The sequence below is a fragment of the Lethenteron reissneri genome, chromosome 5, assembly GCF_015708825.2.
Source record: "Lethenteron reissneri isolate LAM-NWPU_2019-01 chromosome 5, ASM1570882v1, whole genome shotgun sequence".
Classification (NCBI taxonomy): Eukaryota; Metazoa; Chordata; class Hyperoartia; order Petromyzontiformes; family Petromyzontidae; genus Lethenteron; species Lethenteron reissneri.
In genome coordinates, this window is record NC_083783.1 from 10,856,126 (window position 1) to 10,876,735 (window position 20,610).

Genomic DNA, 20,610 nt, shown 5'->3' on the forward strand with positions numbered 1-20,610 from the left:
CACATCGATTCGGACGCCGCAGCGGCCTCTGGGTAGCGGGTAGAGTGGCCGGAGTGGACGGGTAGGTTTGTGGGGAGGTGGTGATTGGGTATGCAGATGGATGAGCAGGCCTATTTAGGCTCGTGGTTGGGTGGATGGCTAAGAAGTTATGTGGCTCGGTAGTTGGGTGGGTGAGTTGGTATGCAGGTAGGTCGGTAGGTAGGTGTCGGGTTGGTGAGTATATATACAGGGAGGTAAGACATTAAGTGGGTAAGCACGTTTTTAGGTAAGTGGTGCATAGATAATTTGGTGGGTGATTAGGGATGCAGTTATGTGTTTGGGTAGGGAGGTAGTTGGGTGGGTGAGTAGGAATGCAGGTGGGTGGATAATTCAGGTATGCAGTTAGGTAAGTGGGGAGGGAGGTAGAGGAGTGGATGAGTGTGTGAGGAGGTATGCAGTGAGGTGTGTACATAGGTCGGGAGGTAGTTGGGTGCGTGCGTAGGTATTAAGGTGATTAGGGAAGAAATTGAGTAGATCAATATCAAACCGGCAAACATCAACATCAGAAAAATCACACAATATCTATGCTTTCATTGATAATTAAATAACTACATTAATTAAAAAACAGCATTCCTTTGTCAAACTACTGCTGCATGAAGGCCTCCCCACGCCGTGCCCATCATGGGAGTTTGTTTGGCCATACTTCACCAGACCAGTGAGTGCGGTCTGATGAAGAGCGGTCGCAGACCCGGTCCAGACACGGATCAGCCCCGAGGTTCCGCCACGGCCGGGAACCCGTTGGGGCTCATCCTGGCTCACAGCGTGGCGTGGCGTGGAGCGACGGTGCACGGGCGGTCAGCACGCCGCACGCTTTGAAACCCGCGATCCAATTCCAGGCCACAGCCTCCGTTCAGTAGCGAGAGAAATACAAACGGGTCGCGAGCCCAAGCCACCCCGCACCCCCTGACTTCGGCGACCTGCAACTGGCCAGCATGGTGAAGTATGCTCAAACAAGTGTCCAGACTGACGGCAGCGGCATGGGCTAGGCCTTCATCCAGCAATGGACTGACGAAGAAACAACCGATGACCAATATTACAATAGAAACCGAACAACAAGTTCGTAGCGAACCCATTGCTTTTAAGTTTGCTAACTTCATACAATGGATCACAAATCCGACCGTCACACATCCACCCTGACCGATAAGCTGCCCACACACGGCGCAGGCATTGTTATCTGAGCATGCCGCGACTGTCATTGCCTGTAAATGTTCGCACATCTGGCCTTTTAATATCACCGATAACGTCAGTCCCCATCGAGTCGCACATGCGACGTTGGAATGGCAGCCGTCGTTAAATCCCAAACACAGGGATCACAAACAAACCAAACCGACACTCCAACTGGCAGAGCCTCTTGTCAGAACACTTCACTCACAATCGATTACGAGTGCGACCACCACCATCACCATCGTCATCATCACTCCACGGTCGATAAAATAGAATACAACTACTTAGCACGCAATCAACAGCCGTCGTCCAATATGTATCACACCCCCCCCCCCCCCCCCTTCACGGCAAAGTGGACTTTACGTGGCCCAACGAGACACAATCACACCGCTCTAAGCCTCGTTTTTGAGAGGCAAAACTTTTGACTTAACCGGCACAGCCCACGGGGAGCATTTAAAAATAACCAAGCCGTGAGTCGGCGCGACCACAACGCCACGAGGCAAGTAAAGCCGCATCCTCCGCCTCGGTACTCACCATGCTTTTTTGCACCGCCGATCTTAATAGCTGTGACATCCTGGATTAATACACCGGTTGCGCGCAGCCGGGCAGCCTCCTGCGCTGCCCAACCAAACTCGATCAATGTCGCCCCCAAAAAAAAAAATAATTTAAAGTCACCCACGTGCCGTGGACACGCCAACAAACGGCCAGACTTCTTGAAAGCGGAGGAGCGGAGCAGACGTCGCGTAAGCCGCCTGGGATTATTGATATTGGGCCCGTCGATAAGGCCCCGTCGTGTTGCTCGGTTGAAACGGGGGTTTTAAACCGCACGCACAGCGACGGCGGGCAGGCGGGCGGGGGGAGCTGGCAGGATCTGCGCGCGTCTCGCGTGTGCGTGCGCACTATAAGCCTGGCACGCTCTCGCACGCTCTCGCTAATTCACGCACTTCCGCTTCGGCGTAAACCCACAAAACGTTAACCCCTCCTTTGCCGCAAACAGTCGCGGGGAATTTGCGTATCCTCCGATGCACTTTTAAAAGTTTTTTTGTTTCCGCTCGCGCTGCTCTTTTGCACTGCGGTGTGTCAACCACTTCCCCCCCCCCCCCACCATGCCCCCCACCATGCCCCCCACCATGCCCCCCACCATGCCCCCCACCATGCCCCCCCCATAATTTGTTCTTCCCCCCCTGTTGTGTGAATGGAAGAACGGCCCAAGCCTGCGTGATATCTCAGCGAGAGCTCTGTAAGGAAGGACGCACGCCGAGCTGTACCACCGGGCCATGTGCTCATTGTAGCAGTGGGACCTGCGTCGGTGGATAAAGTGAATCAAGATAAATATAACACGTAGTAGGCTTCCGTGGCCAATATCATCCACAACACAGGTTTTTTGGGTGAATATAAATGCATCGTTAAACCCGCCACAGCCAATTAGTAAGGTTTGTCCCGTGAACAGAACATGCAAATTCGTTACGAGTACAGCGCACCGGTTGTGTGTTGGACATCAAATCCACAATCTGTCGGGTGGTGGCGGGTTTAACGACACATTTATATTTACGCAATCTAATCCTAAAAATAGTCTATTAAAGAAAATGATTTTCAAGTAGACAATCTTGTTGCTGCCGTGGTGTAACGGTATATCTCTCCTCATCACCAACATCATTACAGCAGAAAGCCGTTGAATAGTCCGACGTTTCAGGTGATGCCCCTTCTTCAGGGCACAGAGGAGGGCAAAGAGAGAGAATGACTTCCATGTGTTGAGGCTCCATTTTTAGAATGCAGACACTGTACTGGGACATCTGGATCAAATTGACAAATCAGTTTCAGATATTGATTAGCAGACTAACTTTTGTAAAAACGATTCGAGGAAAAACTGTTGGTGTCAGCTCTCTCCAAGCGTGTCAAGTGTGACGTGCGATCTCCGACTATCAGTATTGCCCGCCCTCTGGTACTCCCCCTGAAGAAGGGCCATTGCCTGAAACATCAGCCTGTTACGTACTTTACCGCTGTAAATCAGAGTTAATGATGGATGAGTTAATGACAAAGGTCATTAACTTCACGTCATCAAGATAAGATAATGACGTTTAAATGTCATTACACGAGTGTCATCAAGTTCAGATAATTATTAAGTTAATGGGGAACGTATTTCGCCACTAACAGGCTGATGTTTTGGGCCACTGGACCTTCTTTGTGACAGATCAAGAGGTTTCGACACAGCCTTGATGAGCGTCATTACCTTGCTAACAGGTACTTTACTTTGCGCTTGCTGGACGTTGGCGATAAAAACGTTATCACGAATAAAAAAAAAGCTCTGTAATCACCAGCGCAACGTCAAAGCACTCAAATTGTAAATGTTTAGGGTTTGGTTCTCCAACACACCGGTATGCTGGAATGGTAACTAATAGGCACGTTCCACTCACATCACAGACCTTACCGATTGGATGCGTCAGATGGAGGTGGGTGTACGACACTTCTACATTCATGCGACCTCAACCAAAAAACACGTCATCACGAATAAAAAAGCTTTTGACGTCAGCCAACTCGGCCAGGCTTCTCTTAAGAAGTCTGAAACATTCTTGAGATGCGTCCAGAGCTAACTCGGGAGAAGCAGTGCCTCCAAAATGCTTTGGACAAAGGCGCCGGACTGCCTGGTCCTCTTGATGTATTGTGCCACAAGATTGCCCACGATTTGCCGGGACCACGAGCACGGCAGTAAGGTGGAGATGCCGATGGTGTTCGACGTTGTGGCATCGGTGTGGCGATGGTGTGCGATGGTGTTCAATGCTAATGATGACCGAGTCGAATGTTCCAAGCCATCAAAGCACAAACGATGCCAACGCCACAACTGGGACCCTCCACAACTGGGACCCCCACAACTGGGACCCCCCACAACTGGGACCTCCCACAACCGAGACCCCCACGTGTTAGCCAGACGGTCCTTGTCTGCAACATTGGCAGTTCACCCAGCACCGATTCAAATGACCAGCCCTGCTGATGAGACACTGCGTGTGTCAAAACCGGTACAGCGTATTGCTTGCCTTGAAGCTCTGCTGCTTAAAATGAAGCGCTCCCAGAAGGCCATGCGGCCGATGGGTTGTGTAAGAGATATTTGTATTGCTGGTTCGTGCACAGACGGACGTGTGAAGGAGGTGTACTGTCTGCTTGTTTATTTTGTTGACGCTACAGTTGCAGTATTATATAATTTCTCATCTCTCGGCTGTTTAAAATTAAGTGCCTTCTGGCAAGTCAGAAAAATTCAACACCAGCTTTTTGCTTGCTACTGTTGAATATTTTATACGTGTGCAAGGGTACACACACACATATAACAACCGCCATTTGCCACTAAGTGGCAGTGACGTCACCACGGCGCTTGTGCCAGGCTATGTGCACGTTAAGGCCACATGTAGTGTTGAACGCCCGCTGGCAGGAGGTCACGGGGCAGACCCAGGTGCCATGGGTCGACTGACTGAGATGACTGGTCGACGCACCACCTGTGCCCCCTACTGTGCCAACACACGGACACACTCGCACACTCACAAAACAACAGCAATTACTAACACTGGCCACTAAGTGGTGGTGACGTCACCACGGCACTCGTTCCAGGCTAGGTACACCTTGAGACTAGAGTGCCAAATGCTCACTGCCACACTGAATACAAAGGACACCCTCCCCACATGTAAGTGACCACTGAGGCACGTGGAAATTCTACATTACTATGGCGGGGGGGAGGAGGACGGAGAGGAGGGGGGGCAGACTATGCACAGAACAATCACTAGTGGGGCCTTCCACAAAGTGGTATATATTTTATCGACCATGAAGGAATGATGATTATGATGATGGGGCCGAAACGACACCCAACTGGGAATTAAACTTTCGATCTTCCCCCAATGTGGGTTGAGTGCTCTGATCAGTGCTGCTGGTTTATTTACGAGTATGATCTAATTTTCTGAAAACCGTATCCGGGGGGGGGGGGGGGAGAGTTATATGACCATACTTCACCTCAACGTGCTGTGGGGGTGTCTCTTAGCCACATGTAAGTACGTTGTGGGGTACACGCACACCCACAGCAGCTGCGTCTCTGGCTCATGGCTCAGGAACCCCGCGACAACGGTTCTGTTTCTCCTCTCCGACACGGCCTTCATGAGCTTGCCACTCCCCCCCCCCACCCCGTCACGAGCCACAAAACCAGCCACCACCGCTGCTTGACCCAAACGCTGGAGTGCCCGATGAGATATTTACGGCACACTTTTAGGTCATTAATTTTTTAAATGTTAAAGTGAAACTCTCCCTTTACAACTCCCACACCCCCATCATCACCCCCCCCCCCCCATGACTCACTCACTTAAAAATGTAACAACTCGAATAGGCGGGATGGGACGCACCGCAAAACGTGCTTATCTTTCGGGAAAAAACCCCTGAGTTTAATAATGAAAACGTAGGAATGGTGCAAAAGAAGACCGTTTTCTAATCGGTACACATTACCTCTGTTGTGAGCCCAATTGATCATGAAACAGAAACAATGATGGGGGGGGAAACATGGAACTCAAGCCGAAAAGTGCGCAAAGAAGCGCGGGCGCAGGCACGCTTGGGAGTCGCACCGAGCAACAGAAAGAGGAACACGAGGACCAGAAAACAAACGCTTCTTCCAGTTGAGGACGTAGTATTGCTGGCGAGGAGAAGTGGAGTGGGTGGACTGGGCCAGAGGGCACGTCGCTAGACGGGACGGCGGCGGCTCGCACTAAAGAGGGAACCAAACAGTGGGGGTGGCGGCTGCCGGCGGTGGGAAGTCACCTGAGAGAGGGACACGTCCACCGTGGAGCGGCAGAATCGGCTCGCGTGTGAGCTGGGATGCATCGCTACGTCACGCGGACTGGGGGCTATGGCGGAAGCGGTTTGGCGAGGCTTTCATCTGGCAGCAGAGAGAGATTGGCCGATGATGATGAATACAATTTGGTCCAAACATTTTTTCAATGCAAATTGTAAATAAAATTTCTCTGCTCTGTTACTCGATTTGGATTTACAAATTGGAACCATTGCAACTTACTTCGAATGCTTGGCAGGACCTTCCCTGAACAAGTAATGAAACTGTGAGGCTTTTCTGGATGAACAGGCTAAATAATAATGATATTCCAGTCTGCACTATGCGTGGTCACCGCTGACATTTATAATTAACGATCCTTGAGCAATTGGCCGAACAATATTCCCAAGATACCACCCTGGCTGGCAAATCGTAACAATCGCTTTCTTGAATAATTTGTATGTAAGATCGCATAATCACCATTACAGCTTTTTCAACGTAAAATGCCACTGCAAGTATGTGGGAGTAGGTTGCCTGGAAAATACAAATTTTGGGGTAATTTTTTCTACGTCAAATGAAACAGGGGAGAGATTAAATTTTGCTCACATCTGGTGATGCGAGCTGTAATCTCCAGCGAAACTTTAACCAACATCGTACAAGTTGTGCTTGCTCTTCAATGTAACTGGTTTGCTGACAACTTGATTTGAGTGTTTTTTGTCAGTGGTAGCGGGTTAAAGTTAATAAAATATTGACACAATAGCTGCATCATCTAACCCAATAATAAATCAATGATAAATCAGATGAAACTACAGAATGAAAAGTAACAGGATTTCACGAGTATAAAAGTCGGTAAGCTAAGCTTTCTGCCTGTGATGATGGACACTACTCAAAGTGGCTCATGGCAGACACTGCTAGTGTTGGACCTTGCTCACGGTGGACACCGCCCATGGTGACACTGGCCATGGTGAATAATAGTTGCCGCGTCCACCCCCAGGCAGTACCTACCCCGTGGTGAACCCCGCTGGCTCCCGCGCCCGGCGCCGAGTAAACACGACCTTTCATCTCCTCTCCCATCGGCGTCACACAGAGCCGCGACCGCCGCCGCCTCCGCCGCTGCTGCTGCTGCTGCTGCTGCTATTGCTGCCCCAGAATTTTACGACTCACGGTGTGGTCAATTTTTATTTATCGCGAGACGGGGGCGGGGGGAATTCCTAACCTACACATTACTCCAAACGACTTTCGGGTAAATTACGTTAAAATGCGTACGTTTTACCACGAGACTGTGACGCGGTGAAAATGCACTTGAGCAGTGTGTGTTGTAGTGTGTGTGTGACCAGGAGGGGAGCGGTGGTGTAGCGGTTAGCGCGCTGCGCTATGAACCCGGCGATCCGGGTTCAAGTTCCACTCACGGCCAACACCAGTGACGATTATCTGAACCGGTCCCGGGCCTCCCCTAGGTCGACTCAGCCTCAAATCACTACCTGGTGCGGTGTGTAAACATCAGCACTGGGGAGACAAAGGCGGCTAGGTTTCACGTGTGCTGTTCCGGTCTTCATAGGGTGATCACTATAGCACTTTCCCCAAGCCTCTGTAAAGGCGATACGGGGAATCTTTAGTCTTTGTTTTGTGTCGGTGTGTGTGTCAAAGTACGTGGGGGAGTAGTAGCGTAGTGGTTATTGCACCGCACTACGTACCCGGCTACCCGAGTTCCAAACCCGCTCGCTGCCACAATCACCACCACCGTCACTACCACCATCCTCATCAACATCATAAACCAGTGCTACAACTATCACCACCATCATTCATGCAGTGCCAATAAAATGAGCATCACTCTGGCAGAAGCTGGCTGCCCTATAAGCGGACAGACTCCTGCCATGACAATGTGGAGGTTGCCATTAAATTAAGAAATGTGATGCCACGCCATGCCCAACCTTTGAGTCGGGAGTCACCAAGCCACTGCCATCACAATCACTTTTGAACGTTTGTTGAACGATGAAAAAAAAACAAAAGAACTAAACAAGAACAGGCATTTCCGGAGTTAGAGGAAAAGTGTCCGGGTTGCATCAAGGCGGCGGAGGGCGGAAGGCGGAAGGAAGGCACGGGCCGGGCGCAGGTGCTTATCAGTGCCGAGGAGGAACCCGCACACGCACAAACACGCGAATGCAAGCACACGTGTGCATGTAAAAAGATGAATATCTTCCGTATAGCCTTTAACAGACTGTTGGGGTTCATAAAACTGAAATGTAATGAAAAATACTGCATCGAATTTATTTCATCGAAATGTCTCGATGTAAACCACTTTGATCGTAGGGTCGTGAGAGCTGTTTGAGTTATCTATCAGGAAGAAAGTAAACGAAATTTTTCAATCAAAATTCTCAACTAAATTTTTTTCCTCAGCTGAGACAAAGTGACTTATGCTTGTTACAAATGTGCAATTGCCGTGGGAATGCTTTCATTATTATTATAAGCCTCGACTTACTGGATTCTCTGTATTGACGTGAATACAAAAAAAATAACGATTTATAAACTAGAAGGACAGGGTCTTTGTTCGCTAATTTTCAAATCTTCGCATAAAATGTGAGCCGTAGGTCGCTTTTACCAGAATGAATTTGACCTCGGTTACTATAACTTCCTGCATTCTGAATTGATGTGAATTTGAAAAAAGTTACGATTTGTTATTGATGTAAGGGGAGAGGTCAGTGTTCACTAATGTTCACAAGTTGTCACTATAATTGCGAGCAAAAGTCGTAAAAGTGAAACTGCACCGAGTTCAAATTAAAAAGTGATTCCACTTCTTTATTTCAATGTCCAAAAAAAGTATTGTCACACACAAATTAACTGAATAGATGATTTATTATTAGTATTCTGTAACGGCGTGCAAAATGAAAAGATAAAATCCGAAACGGGGGCGCACTTGGCTTTATCAAAAGCGGCGCTGGTAGAATTTTGGAGAAAATGTATTATTCTTGTGACTAATAATTAGTTACAATTTTAATATAAGCCTTTCATGAAAAACATATCTATTTTTATTGCGTCAAAATCCACGTTGCCTACCCAGCGTTACATACAGCGTACATTGTCAGGCGTTAGGCACAGATCGCCACAACTATATGTATAACGGGGACCGCCAGGACATCCTTACAAACCTGCACAGCCCATCTTGTGGACCAGGTGGCTTGCAATGATGTCACATAGGGCAGTCCGCACAGAAACGGCAACCTCCATCAGCAGTTCACTTGAGAGGTCATCTCCATCTGGCGCTTTAACCTAGTTTCAACCTCTGGATTGCGCTTCCTCAACAGATGGCACACGCCAGACAACCACTCACAGGGAGTGACTACTTCCTCCAAAACGTGAGGCACGGCAGCTCCAGCAGGTCACCCCCAACATTGCCCCATGTCATTTGAGTTGAGGGGTTTCCCCTCCCCCCAAACCCTCCCAAAAATTATCAGTAAAACTTGGAAACCTGTGCGTGGGGGTCGGATCACTGTTTGTTCCCTGAAGGAAGACGATAAGTGTGGTGCTGCAGGTTACTTTTTTTTCTTAAAGAGCGACTTGTGAGCATGAGCTACTGAGGCAGTTTCCATCTCCTCAGCAACCCGTGACCACCACTGATCCTGGCATCACCGTACGGCTTTCTGAAGCTCCGATCGAAGGGTGCGGTAAACCTCCTCATGTTTCAACAAGGGGTGCTGTCGACGGCAGGAGTGGGCCTGCCGCTTTATCTCAAGCCCCCTCCGTCGGCCAGGGTCTCTGAGGCGGTCTGGACTGCGTAACTAATGTTGCAGCCGTACGAGCCAGTGCTGAGCCACACCTATTTCCCTTCGGTGATGATGCCAACCCCAACTGCAAGTGATGAAACTTTTTTCCTGCAGCCTTCATCAGCTAGTTGAGACCAAGCAATTGTGTGTTTCAATGGGGACCCGAGGCGGGATGCCGCCACCACTTCAGTGGAAGTGTGGAGGGGACGCATCTTACAGATGACAAGCCAAAGATCAGTGGGTAGATCAGCTCCGTGGCAGGTCCTGGTTTCCACGCCAAAGGCCCGCATCCACTCTTCTGTCACCATATAGTCCAGCAGTTGTTTGTGCTGGAACCCGGCACGGATCCATGAGTTCACTGTTATTACAATGTGTGGATTCGCTGATGCTGGAACAGCGTGTTGGTGATAACAGGCTCATGGGCTGCACGGAATTCTAGCAGCCTCATACCGTTGTTATTGAGCACGCACGCACGCACACGTGCCAGCCGCAGGGCCAAAGTTTAACCCGTACCAGTCGCCATGCAACATACCAGAGTACAGCTCACCTAACCTCACCTCCACATTTTCTCTCACTTTCCTATGCGTTCCCTCACCTCCACTCGTCTTCACTCACCTACCCCTCAAGCTCACCAACCTTCCCAACACATCTGGACTCACCCTCAGCGAATACATTATCACTGACCTCGTCTCATACTCCCTCATTTCCCCCCATCTCCACTTACCTTCGCTCACCCCTCTTATTCTTTAACCACGCTCACCTACAACCTTCACTCACCTCCCCTCATCTTAATTCACCTCACCTCCCCTCACTTCCCCTCCACTCATTCTCATCCCCCCCCCTCTCATCACACCTTCCCCCACCTCACTCCCCGACACATCCCCTCACCTGACCTTATCTCCCGTCGCCACCCTCCCCCATCCCCTTCTATCTCACCTCCCTCACCTTCCTTTCAACCCCGATGTTAATAATAATTTGCAGCAGTTCATTCTTCCATTCACTCCAACTCGAGATAAGCACTGACCAATATGGACCTTTGTACAATCACACAAAGCCTTGTGGAGCAGCAGTGGAATCTGGTAAAACTGAGCGAGAGTGCATCGCACATTCCGCCCATCCGCTGCTAATGAGCAGCTCAAACACACCACACCGGCAGGGCTCGCTAGCACACTTAACCTGCCCCTATCTTTACATTGTCCTCGTGAAAGGCCACACACACACACAGGGAGAACAGCAAATATTACATCATTCCCTTTCACTCATTACCCACTTCAAACAGCAAGAAAACACAACCAAACTTCATTCGCACCCATGTGGCTGTCTAAAGCGCAAGTAAACTCGACCGGCCGCCACCACAGGAACGTGGAATTTCTGCCGCCGCGGTTTCGGCTTCACCGACGGGGGACGAGCGCCGTCCAGGCTCGTTCGAGCGGAGGTGGTTCGACTTGACACCGCGTAGTAATTACGACTCGAGTAGCTCGGAGAAACACCCCTCGAATACACAGACGAGTCATCGTCATCGTCGTCATCATCGTCGTCATCATGAGTTAATCTGCCGCTGGATGTAGGCATCCCGAAGCTGCCGCCCACCCAGCATGGTGCTGCGAATGTTAAAGTCCACCCAGCACCTACGTGTGAGCTGATTTAATCGCTCCATCTCCTTGATACACGTTCCACGCCTAGGCTGCAACTTCATTAATTATCAATCTTGACCCGTCGTCCATCTGCCCCTCGAGGCGTGACGTGTCCTGCCCGAACCCACAAGCATCACTCGAGTTTGGATGACGTCTTTACCCTGCCGCAAATTCTCTTATCCGCGCGTCGCTCTTTGGCGTCTCTCGCGTAGCTCCAAACCGTGCATATCTCCACGCTTCCTTGCCGCATGATTTTTACATTCGACATTATTTTTCGTTAATGATCCAAGCCGTAAGAACGGTACGTCACACAGCAGGCAGCGCGCGCTTTAAAACAGCAGACATAAAACAAAATTGCAGCGTCTGCGGCTCCACTTAGCATCGATTTTTCTTTCTGCCCCCCCCCATCCCCCCCAAATCTGATGCCAACAAGAGAGTGCAGGCCAAACCAAAACACCCAGGCATGCACCTCTGCATTGTCCGTGTTATTGGAATGCATTGACAGTGGGTTTATTAATTATTTAACAGGCCACGTGTCCCTGACGAGCGCCGTTATCTCGGGACAATGCGGCGCCCTTGGTCAGGTGCCCTCTAACCAAGGACATTCCCAGTTATAATAAGAATAATAAGAAACGGATTTTATTTACCCGTTTGACCGCCGTCCCTAAGAATTCAACCTAAAGCCTCAGCGTGGACTGAAGATCCAACGCTCGTCGATTCGAAATCGTCACTCGATCGCCGCTCGCCGGCAGCCAGTCACCCCCTTGTCACTCTTCTATCGCTACTACCACGGTTACCGTTCCCGTGAATGACACCCCATCGATCCCTCCACCCGTGGTCGAGTGCTCGTGGTCAACCAGACACCGACTGCTTCATCTCATCTGCCCCACCTCTGTCCACCCAGCGGTGTAAATGGGTTTCACCACAGTTAATCGATCGACAGCTCGCGTGCGGTGGGATAAAGTCCCGGCAGCATGGAAGAGGAGGCCAAAATACCCCCTTATTGACCCTCTCTGGAGCCTTCTACAGTAGAGGCACTACCAGCAACAGTGGTGTGAGAAAGCAGTTTCAGGGCTGCGCCTTTACCCGTAAACAGACTAGCAGGAAGGAAACAAGGTGTCGAGATTCTTAAATCTCCCCACTTCCGGAAATTCAATATTCCCATTGAAAGGACCAGTCCCTGCCCATAGGATGCCCACTGTTATCTTCTCATACAAAGTGGTACTTATCTATCCACCACAAAGGGATGGTGGTGGTGGTGATGATGATGATGACGATGGGCCGAGTCGACCTCCGAGTGGGATGTGACCCCGCGACCTTTCGATTGCGAGTCGACAGCCGCGACCACCGAAACGGCACGGACTGATTAAATATGTTCACATCTATCACTCCCACGATGGCATTATTAATGTTTAATGCCAAGCCATACATCACGCTAAGCGGCAAGTGCTGCTCCCCCCTTTGCCAATGTTTGATTCAAATGAAGTCGGTCGGTTTGAGGAAGCCGCTTGTGAAAAACGACTGCAATTACCCCGGGCGAGTTGCTGCTACATTCAATAGAGTTGTGCTATCCGTGTGAATTATGCATAAGCGATAAGGCTGCTTTTACAATCACGCACGGAGAAATATGATAACCTGAAGCAGAGCAGCTCGTAGCGTGAACGACTCTTAAGACATGAAACAATCTAAAGATTAAAATCAATGCTTGTGCTCAGGACACACGCGTTGAAGTGCGTATGCGAAAATCAATTATTTATCATTTCTGCAAATGAAGTGCTAAATGTTTGCCTTGGACAAAATGGAGGAAGAGGTGGGCCGACTGGATCCGGAGATCAGAGAGCTGAAGCCGCGTTCCGACCCAGGTGCGAGCGCCACTGCCTGCGTGCGATTACAACTGGGCTCTCAATGGGGCTGAGTTAATGGTCTCAAGCACCGGTCAACAATGACTGCACAAATAAATAATAATAAAACTCTTGCACAAATTGCACTGAATTTGGATAAACTTCGGCTTTGAGAAATACAAATATTAAACATAAACACTGTGGCATAATCGCACGAGTGTTACTTTTTAATGCATTTTAGACATTTCCATTTGTTGTTATCAAAATGGGACAAACAAGAAAGTCAAGATGTCACCTCCCTGCTCAAACATGCTTTGCACTTGGCAGTCCTGAGCCAGTGGTGGACATTCTCAGCTCATCGTGGAAATTCCACATTCCTATGCTGGGGGCAAGTCTACTCACAGGACAACCACTGCCTAATTCATAGGGATGATAAATGATTATGATAATAATTGCACAGTCACTGGTTACCAGGTTGAGATCATCGAAGTCACTGACAACACTTCAGATGAAACCTGGACTTGAACTCAGCTTTTCAACAGGGTCAGTCCAATGTCTGACATGTCATCATGAACTTCGTAAGAGAAAGAGACAGAGACCCAGCCCTATGGCTCAGGCTAAGGATCTCAGCGATCGCTGGCTCAGTGCGTCTGCCACGGCCATTATGAACCCACTGACACACAGTCCCAAGGCTTAACCCAGAATCTCAGCTGTGCCGGTCCAATGTCTCTGATATGGCCATTATAGATTTACTGAGCTACCTTGCCTCAATTGCTGACACTCACCTGCAATAAAATAGATCAAATATTACGTTTTTAGTAACAAGTGTCCGTACTCGGGAGTCCGGGATTCACGAAATTCAGGTGCATGTCTCATCAGATCGCCAACAAGCGCGAGTTAATGTTTCAAAGCCTAAACATCTTCAGAGGGTGACAAGCATCCCCGTAGATTGATTCGAAACAACTCGCACAATATCAGTGTCTTGGGTCACAGGGAAACACAGAAACTGGCAGAGCATCTGTTCGAAGTGGCAGTTAAAACACAACCGCAAGCTGCTTTTACAAAATACACACACGCACAAAAGGCAAAGATCGCCCGTTCAGGCAGGAACTGTTAGCAAGCACCTATTAAGGATGATACACCACACATGCCAGGCGCCTATATCGTTAATGTACCATGTGTTAAGGCTGAGCTGACATAGGGGAGGCCCAGAACAGGTTCAGATGCCACTTGCACTTAATGAACATCAGCAATGCAGAGACAAAGGTGGCTAAGCGTGGGGCTGCCCACACCACGACCTCAACTGCTATGCCAGCCTTGCTAACGGCACTTACCACAATGAAACCCTTGCATTTGTGTGAATTCAAGACCTTACGGGACCGTAGCGGCAAGTGCTGTACTTGTGTCGAACACAAAGCGAAAGACATCCCCGTGTAGCCTGACAGGCTGTTGGGGACAAGTGCTGTTCGCGAGCACCTATGAAGGTTGGCACAGCACACGAGGGGGTGGGTGGCCAGCACCATGCCTGGCTACCACCTTTGTCTCCCCAGTGCTGATGTTTAGACTCAGCACCAGATACTAAACTTGAGGGTGTTTCGATTTACGCAAAGGCCGAGAACTGGTTCAGAGAATTGTCACTGGTGTTGGCCGCGAGCGGGAATCACGCTTAGGTGGCCGGGTTCGTGGCGCGGCACGCTAACGAGGCTGGCAAACACAACGCTGCTGCTCTCCGACAGTCCGGTGAGTGTGCCACAGAGGTTATTCACTCATTACATTCGAAGTGGCGAGGAGAGATGGCAGTACAGTCAACGGGTTGTGAACGTGTACTTCATATGTGCGGGTCGTCTGTGGGCAACTCTGCTTTCATCCCAAATGCAAAATATTAAAAATTAAGTTTAGCAAATAGCTGGGTGGCAGTGTTTTGAGCTTTTTTTCCATCATCCTCGTGGGATTTGTGGGCTCTCCAGTTTCCTCCGTTATGCAAAGCGCTCCCAGAAAAAGTAACTTTTCCCAAGCCTCCTCGTGCAGGACCCTCCTGACAACAGATTTGAGACTCGGCGAGACCTTCCTGGGTAAACGTACAACAAAGTGTGTGCCAGTGGTGGCAATACCACATTGGTATGACAGGGGCAAATCCATTCACAACACCACCACAGCTGATTCCCCCCCCAAAGCAGTGATTATATTATCTACCCAGGGAAAAAAAGATTATGGACTGGATATAGATAATATAATCTTCTCAAATAATCTATTGCTGTTCTGCCATCTTTTGGTAACCTTTGAAAACCAAACCTACAAAACCTGGTATTCCCAGGCAGTGTTCCAACCAAGTACTATCCAAGCTCTATCCAGCTTAGCTTCCGAGATCTGTCAAGATGAGGGGGGACCATGAGAACAACGCAAATACATAGAGTAAAAAAAACACTCACCTGATTGAGCTGCATATCATCTCCCATTGGGTCGTCAGAAACCACGTTTCCATTCTAGACAGCAAGCACACACAGGGAAGTCACAATCTTTGGTGAGCGGAAGACAGCGTAAATAAAAAAGAACTATCGGGTTAGATTCTTTCGTTATGAGCAAAATAGCAATTCCCGGCAGAGCAGCTTGGGACATAAATCCACTTTGCGTTAATGCAAAACGGCAATCTCCCGACTCCTGCCTACAAGCCCGTGTTGCAACTGTACATGTCGATGCAGAGCCCCTTTGTCAATCCCCTGCTGGATGAGGGCCTGCCCCCACCTCGTGGGCCGTGGAGGTTACGTGGCCGTGCTTTGCGCACCCTTGCGAGAGTGGGCCGGTGAAGCCGCCGCACAGGATTGGCTCAGATATCACCCGCCGTGGCCGGCTGCGAGAACACGAGAGGGAGGCATGGCTAGAACCACGTCTGGCCACCTTTGTCTCCTCAGTGGCGATGTTTACACACCGCACCCAAGTGCTCATTTAAGGCCGAGTCGAGCTTGAGGCGGCCTAGGATCGGTTCAGACATTCGTCTCCGATGTTGGCCGTGAGCAGGGAATCGAACTTGGATCGCCGGGTTCGCAGCGCAGCGTGGGAACCACCACCACTCTACTAACATACACTCACCCATACTCGCACATATACAGCATACCCATACAGCAGCAGCGACGGAGTTGCATTGTAATGCTTAATATTGTGTTGTTCCACTGCTGGCTTGTCATGCACTACCGCTCCCCACATTATTATTTGCCACTGACGTTGGCCGTGAATGCAACAGGTAGCCGGGATTATTATTCGCAGTGTGTGAACCACTGCAAAACTGCTGCCCTCACGCATCATTCTGTAAGCGATAATAAATTGCCAACGTATATGTTTGTTAAAAAAAATGAAATTTTCAATTTAAAACGATTTAATGACCGATTTAATCTAAAGTAAAAAAAAGTCTTCCTGCTCGAACCACCGTGGTGGGCAGGTGTCCTCCTCCACCGGTGACCAAGCTAGCAGAGGAAATCCCTGGAATGAGGGTGGCACAGATTTTGAAATATTGGCGTGCGGGGCTACCAGATGGCTCTGGGGAAGGGGGTTCATGATGGCCGTGTCACAGACAGAACTGGCAACGCTGGGATCACGGATTCAAAAGTCCGTTTCATCTCCCCTGGAAAAAGTTTGTTCTCTCTCTCTCGAGTGGTCTCGGCAACAATCGCCAACACCTGGACAAAAAAAACTCACGACTTAAAATAGAATTTCCACTTAGTTCAGCTCATATGGGCCTTGAACGTAAAAAAATAAAAATGTCAGTATGACTGACATACGATAAACACTCTTGGCAGAGGACATTAAGTGAGGATGAGTGGCTTGTGAAAGACCAACAGAAGTAGCTCTGTGACGTCATCTCCCACGAGCTGTTTCCCCGACACGATAAGAATAATGGTTTATAGAGCACATTTGTTTTTTGTGCTCTTCTTATGACGCAAGGACTATCGCCAAGGAAGGCACTGCTGTGTTCGCAGGCGCAGCCTGCAGCAGCTTCACCGTGGGGAGCGACGTTTAAACGTGTAAATCCCGAGTCGTCTGCCCTGCGATTTTCCGAACTTGACACGTGTGGACCGTACGACTCCACGACGCAGTGGCTTTGTCTCCTTTTGAATGATGTCAGGGGACCTTCAACGTCCCCTGCAAAGAAGAATAAACCCACAAGGAATAGCCAGGGCGGGATTCGAACCGCAAACCTCTGCGCCAAGCGGTGAACGTGCCTCCGCTGGGCCAGGCTGCCGCTCAAATGTAATAATACTCTGGAAGGAGATTTCCACATCTCGAAAAATGTGAGACTGAGAGCAGAGCTGAGTGAAAATTGCCAGGGAAAAAAAGATATAATGTTAAAACGATTCTGCTTGAATAACTGTAGCGTACATTGTATATTTCACGAGCACGGGGAAAGCCGTCTTGCAGCAGCAGTGACAAAAGCACATGGTAAACACTTGGAAAGCCAGACGTCTTAGAAGAGGTGGGAGTACCGACACTTTACCCCACCGTACGCCACCTGTTGATCGACCAACTGTGGTGGAAACAATTTACATCGATGCTGGATGTTCAGGGGCGGGCGAAGGAAAGATTAAGGAAACGCGCACTCAGAGATGGAACTGAACCGGAGATCTCTGGATCGCAAGTCCAGGGTGCCGACATTAAACCCAATGACAAAGATCCCCCGCAGAGAGCCTTAATGGGCTTTTCGGGCAAGCGCTGTTGGCGAGAAGCCCCTATGAGGGCTGGCAGGGCATACGACGCGGTGGGGTGGCCATCACCACGCCCGGCAGCCACACGTGTATACACACGCCACATGTACGCATACGCAAAACAAAGATCTCCCGTATAGCCTGAACAGAATGTTGGGGCAAGTGCTGTCAGCGAGCACCTATGAAGACCGGCACAGCACACGAGGGGTAGGTGGCCAGCACCACGTCCGACCACCTTTCGTCTCCCCAGTGGTGATGTTTTTTTACACACCGCATCAGGTACTCATTTGAGGCTAAGTCGACCAAGGGGAGGCCCAGGACCGGTTCAGATCGTCACTGTTATTGGTCGTGAGTGGGTCACCGGGTTCGTTCGGTGCCACCAGGTTGGTATGAACCCGCTCACGAGTGCTACGAACCCGGGTCACCGGATTCGTAGCGCGGCGCGCTAACTGCTCCGCCACCGCTCCCCATACACACACGTGGACACACACACACTACTCAAAAAGAGATCTTTGTAAATTTAATCTTGATGCTGTTCTTCGTTTAATTAACGGGCTTTGAATCACACTTTCCAGGTAAGTTATAGAGCGAGGGAACCCCTAATGGATTTATAATCAATATGGTCCCTGCAGAAAAAAAATCTATCTCAAAATCAATCACACAATTTAAACACACGGCCCGCATACATCAAAAGCGTGAGACTGACCCAAACCTACGCAACCCTGAAGACTCTCAAAAAGCAATATGGTATAGATATTTTAACTCTCCACAGTTCGTTTCCACTTTCACTTTCTACTTAAGTCAAAGCACCATCCCAGCTCAAAATGCAATGGGCTGATGCTAATGTTTCTTGGTGGAAATTCCACATTCCCATGGTGGTGGACTCAATCTATCCAAACTACAACCATGCTTAACTTCCTACAAACTGGTACGAATTTTATTGACCCCTTAACTACAAAGGCCTTGGGGAATGATCATGATGGTGCAGCTCCTGATAATGTGTTAATTCGGATGATGATAATGATCCTGAAGATACTAACAATGGTGATGCTGTTGAGTGGAGCTTCTCATGATGATGCCGATGATGAGTATTAAGATCATGAAGGCGATGATAATGATCTCAAGATAATGATGGTGATCATGATAAGTAGTGATGCAGATGATGAAGCTGATCATGGTGATTACGATAATGATGTTGAGATGGCAATTAGGCTGTTGATGAATGAGACATCATCCAATAGGTCAAGCCAGCTGTTCAATTATCTCCCTAAAATACATATGGAATTATTTTAAACATTAAATATGCAACTTGCAGCATTGAAAACATGTGCAAAATAAGCAATTCAGGCACAAATATACAAAACAAAGTCACAGATCCCCTGTATAGCCTTTAACACGCTGATGGAACAAGTGCTGTTAGCGAGCACCTATCCAGGCCGACACTGCACACGAAGGGGTGGATGGCCAACACCACGCCCGGCCACCTTTGTCTCCCCAGTGCTGATATTTACACACCGCACCAGGTCGTAATTTAAGGCCGAGTCGACCGAGGGAAGGCCTAGGACCAGTTAAGATTATTCACCACTTTTATTGGTCGTGAGCAAGAATCGTTGATGATGATGGTGGCGGCAGTGGTGATGCTGATGATGGTATTCGTTACTGATGTTGGCCGTGAGCGGGAATTCAACTCGGGTTGCTGGGGTCGAAGCGCAGAGTGCTTACACCACCGAGCCGGCCGCTCGCCGAAACACCAACGTGATGTCAGGCACAATATTCACACCGGATGTTGCCCATCAAAACGAAAAAAGTCTGAGCCCGAGTGAGAGTGTTGTGAAATTAATAATGAAGTTTTAAAAAGGGAAATGCAGGTGAACCGGTTGTTTGACGTGTACAGCGCGACTGGAGACGGGACAGTAGGCACACACACTCTCTCGCCACGCTAAAACACAAAGCTATATATCGCTTTACACGCTACATCAGTGCAATGCGCTGTCAAGCGGGACGCCCCTTTTGAGGCCCAAGTAACATAGGCTGGTGTGGTCGACAACACACTTGCCTGGCCGTCTTTGTCTCTACCCCCTCCCACCAACCAGTGCTGCTGGCTGAGACCATGCAATGTCAAACAAAGTTTATTTTTTAAACGGCAAAGTGACTTAGGTGGGCCTGATGGCTCAAGAGGTCGAAGCGATGAGCTGGTAAACCGTTGAGTTCCTGGGTTAGAATCCAGGTCAAGGCACCCATTACTAAAACAAGAAAGAAACCTCAACACATTAGTCAAAAACACTGTCGTCTTAAAATTGAAAATATATAAACGGTGACGCTAAGGGCCAAATTAATTGTCCACCACTGGCAATGCGACATCACCAAATAGTTTAGTTGATGGTGATTAGAACGGGCTCTCAACACCAGTGAGTCAATGGTCACCAAAGTAAAACCAATCAGACAAAACGAACTTATGTACTTTATGTGGCTACAAATTCCAGCTCTAAATTATACATATCAGCAACCACGCCTGGCCACCTTTATCTTCCCAACGGTGATGTTCACACATGGCACCGGGTACCCGTTCACGGCTGAGTCCACCTAGGGGAGCTACGATATACCAGAGGCAGAAAACTAGCTGAGGTGGCTGGGCCCATAGCACGGAGTCAGCAGCAAACCGCCACACGTCACCACAACTCCCAC

General features: G+C 49.2%; 1 protein-coding gene across 4 annotated transcripts in view; it reads right to left on the reverse strand.

Annotated features, from left to right (window-relative positions):
• LOC133352598 (ribosomal protein S6 kinase alpha-3) overlaps positions 1 to 20,610 on the reverse strand; it is a 69,620-nt gene that overhangs the window by 39,634 nt on the left and 9,376 nt on the right. For 2 of the 4 annotated variants that reach the window (XM_061568354.1, XM_061568346.1), the window contains exon 2: positions 15,661 to 15,714. The exons of 1 other annotated variant lie outside the window; for it this stretch is intronic. In XM_061568354.1, coding sequence (XP_061424338.1) covers positions 15,661 to 15,714 — 54 coding nt within the window. Of the gene's footprint in view, positions 1 to 1,737; positions 2,075 to 15,660; positions 15,715 to 20,610 lie in introns of those variants that run through there. One more of the 4 variants, XM_061568368.1, reaches the window with a different exon arrangement.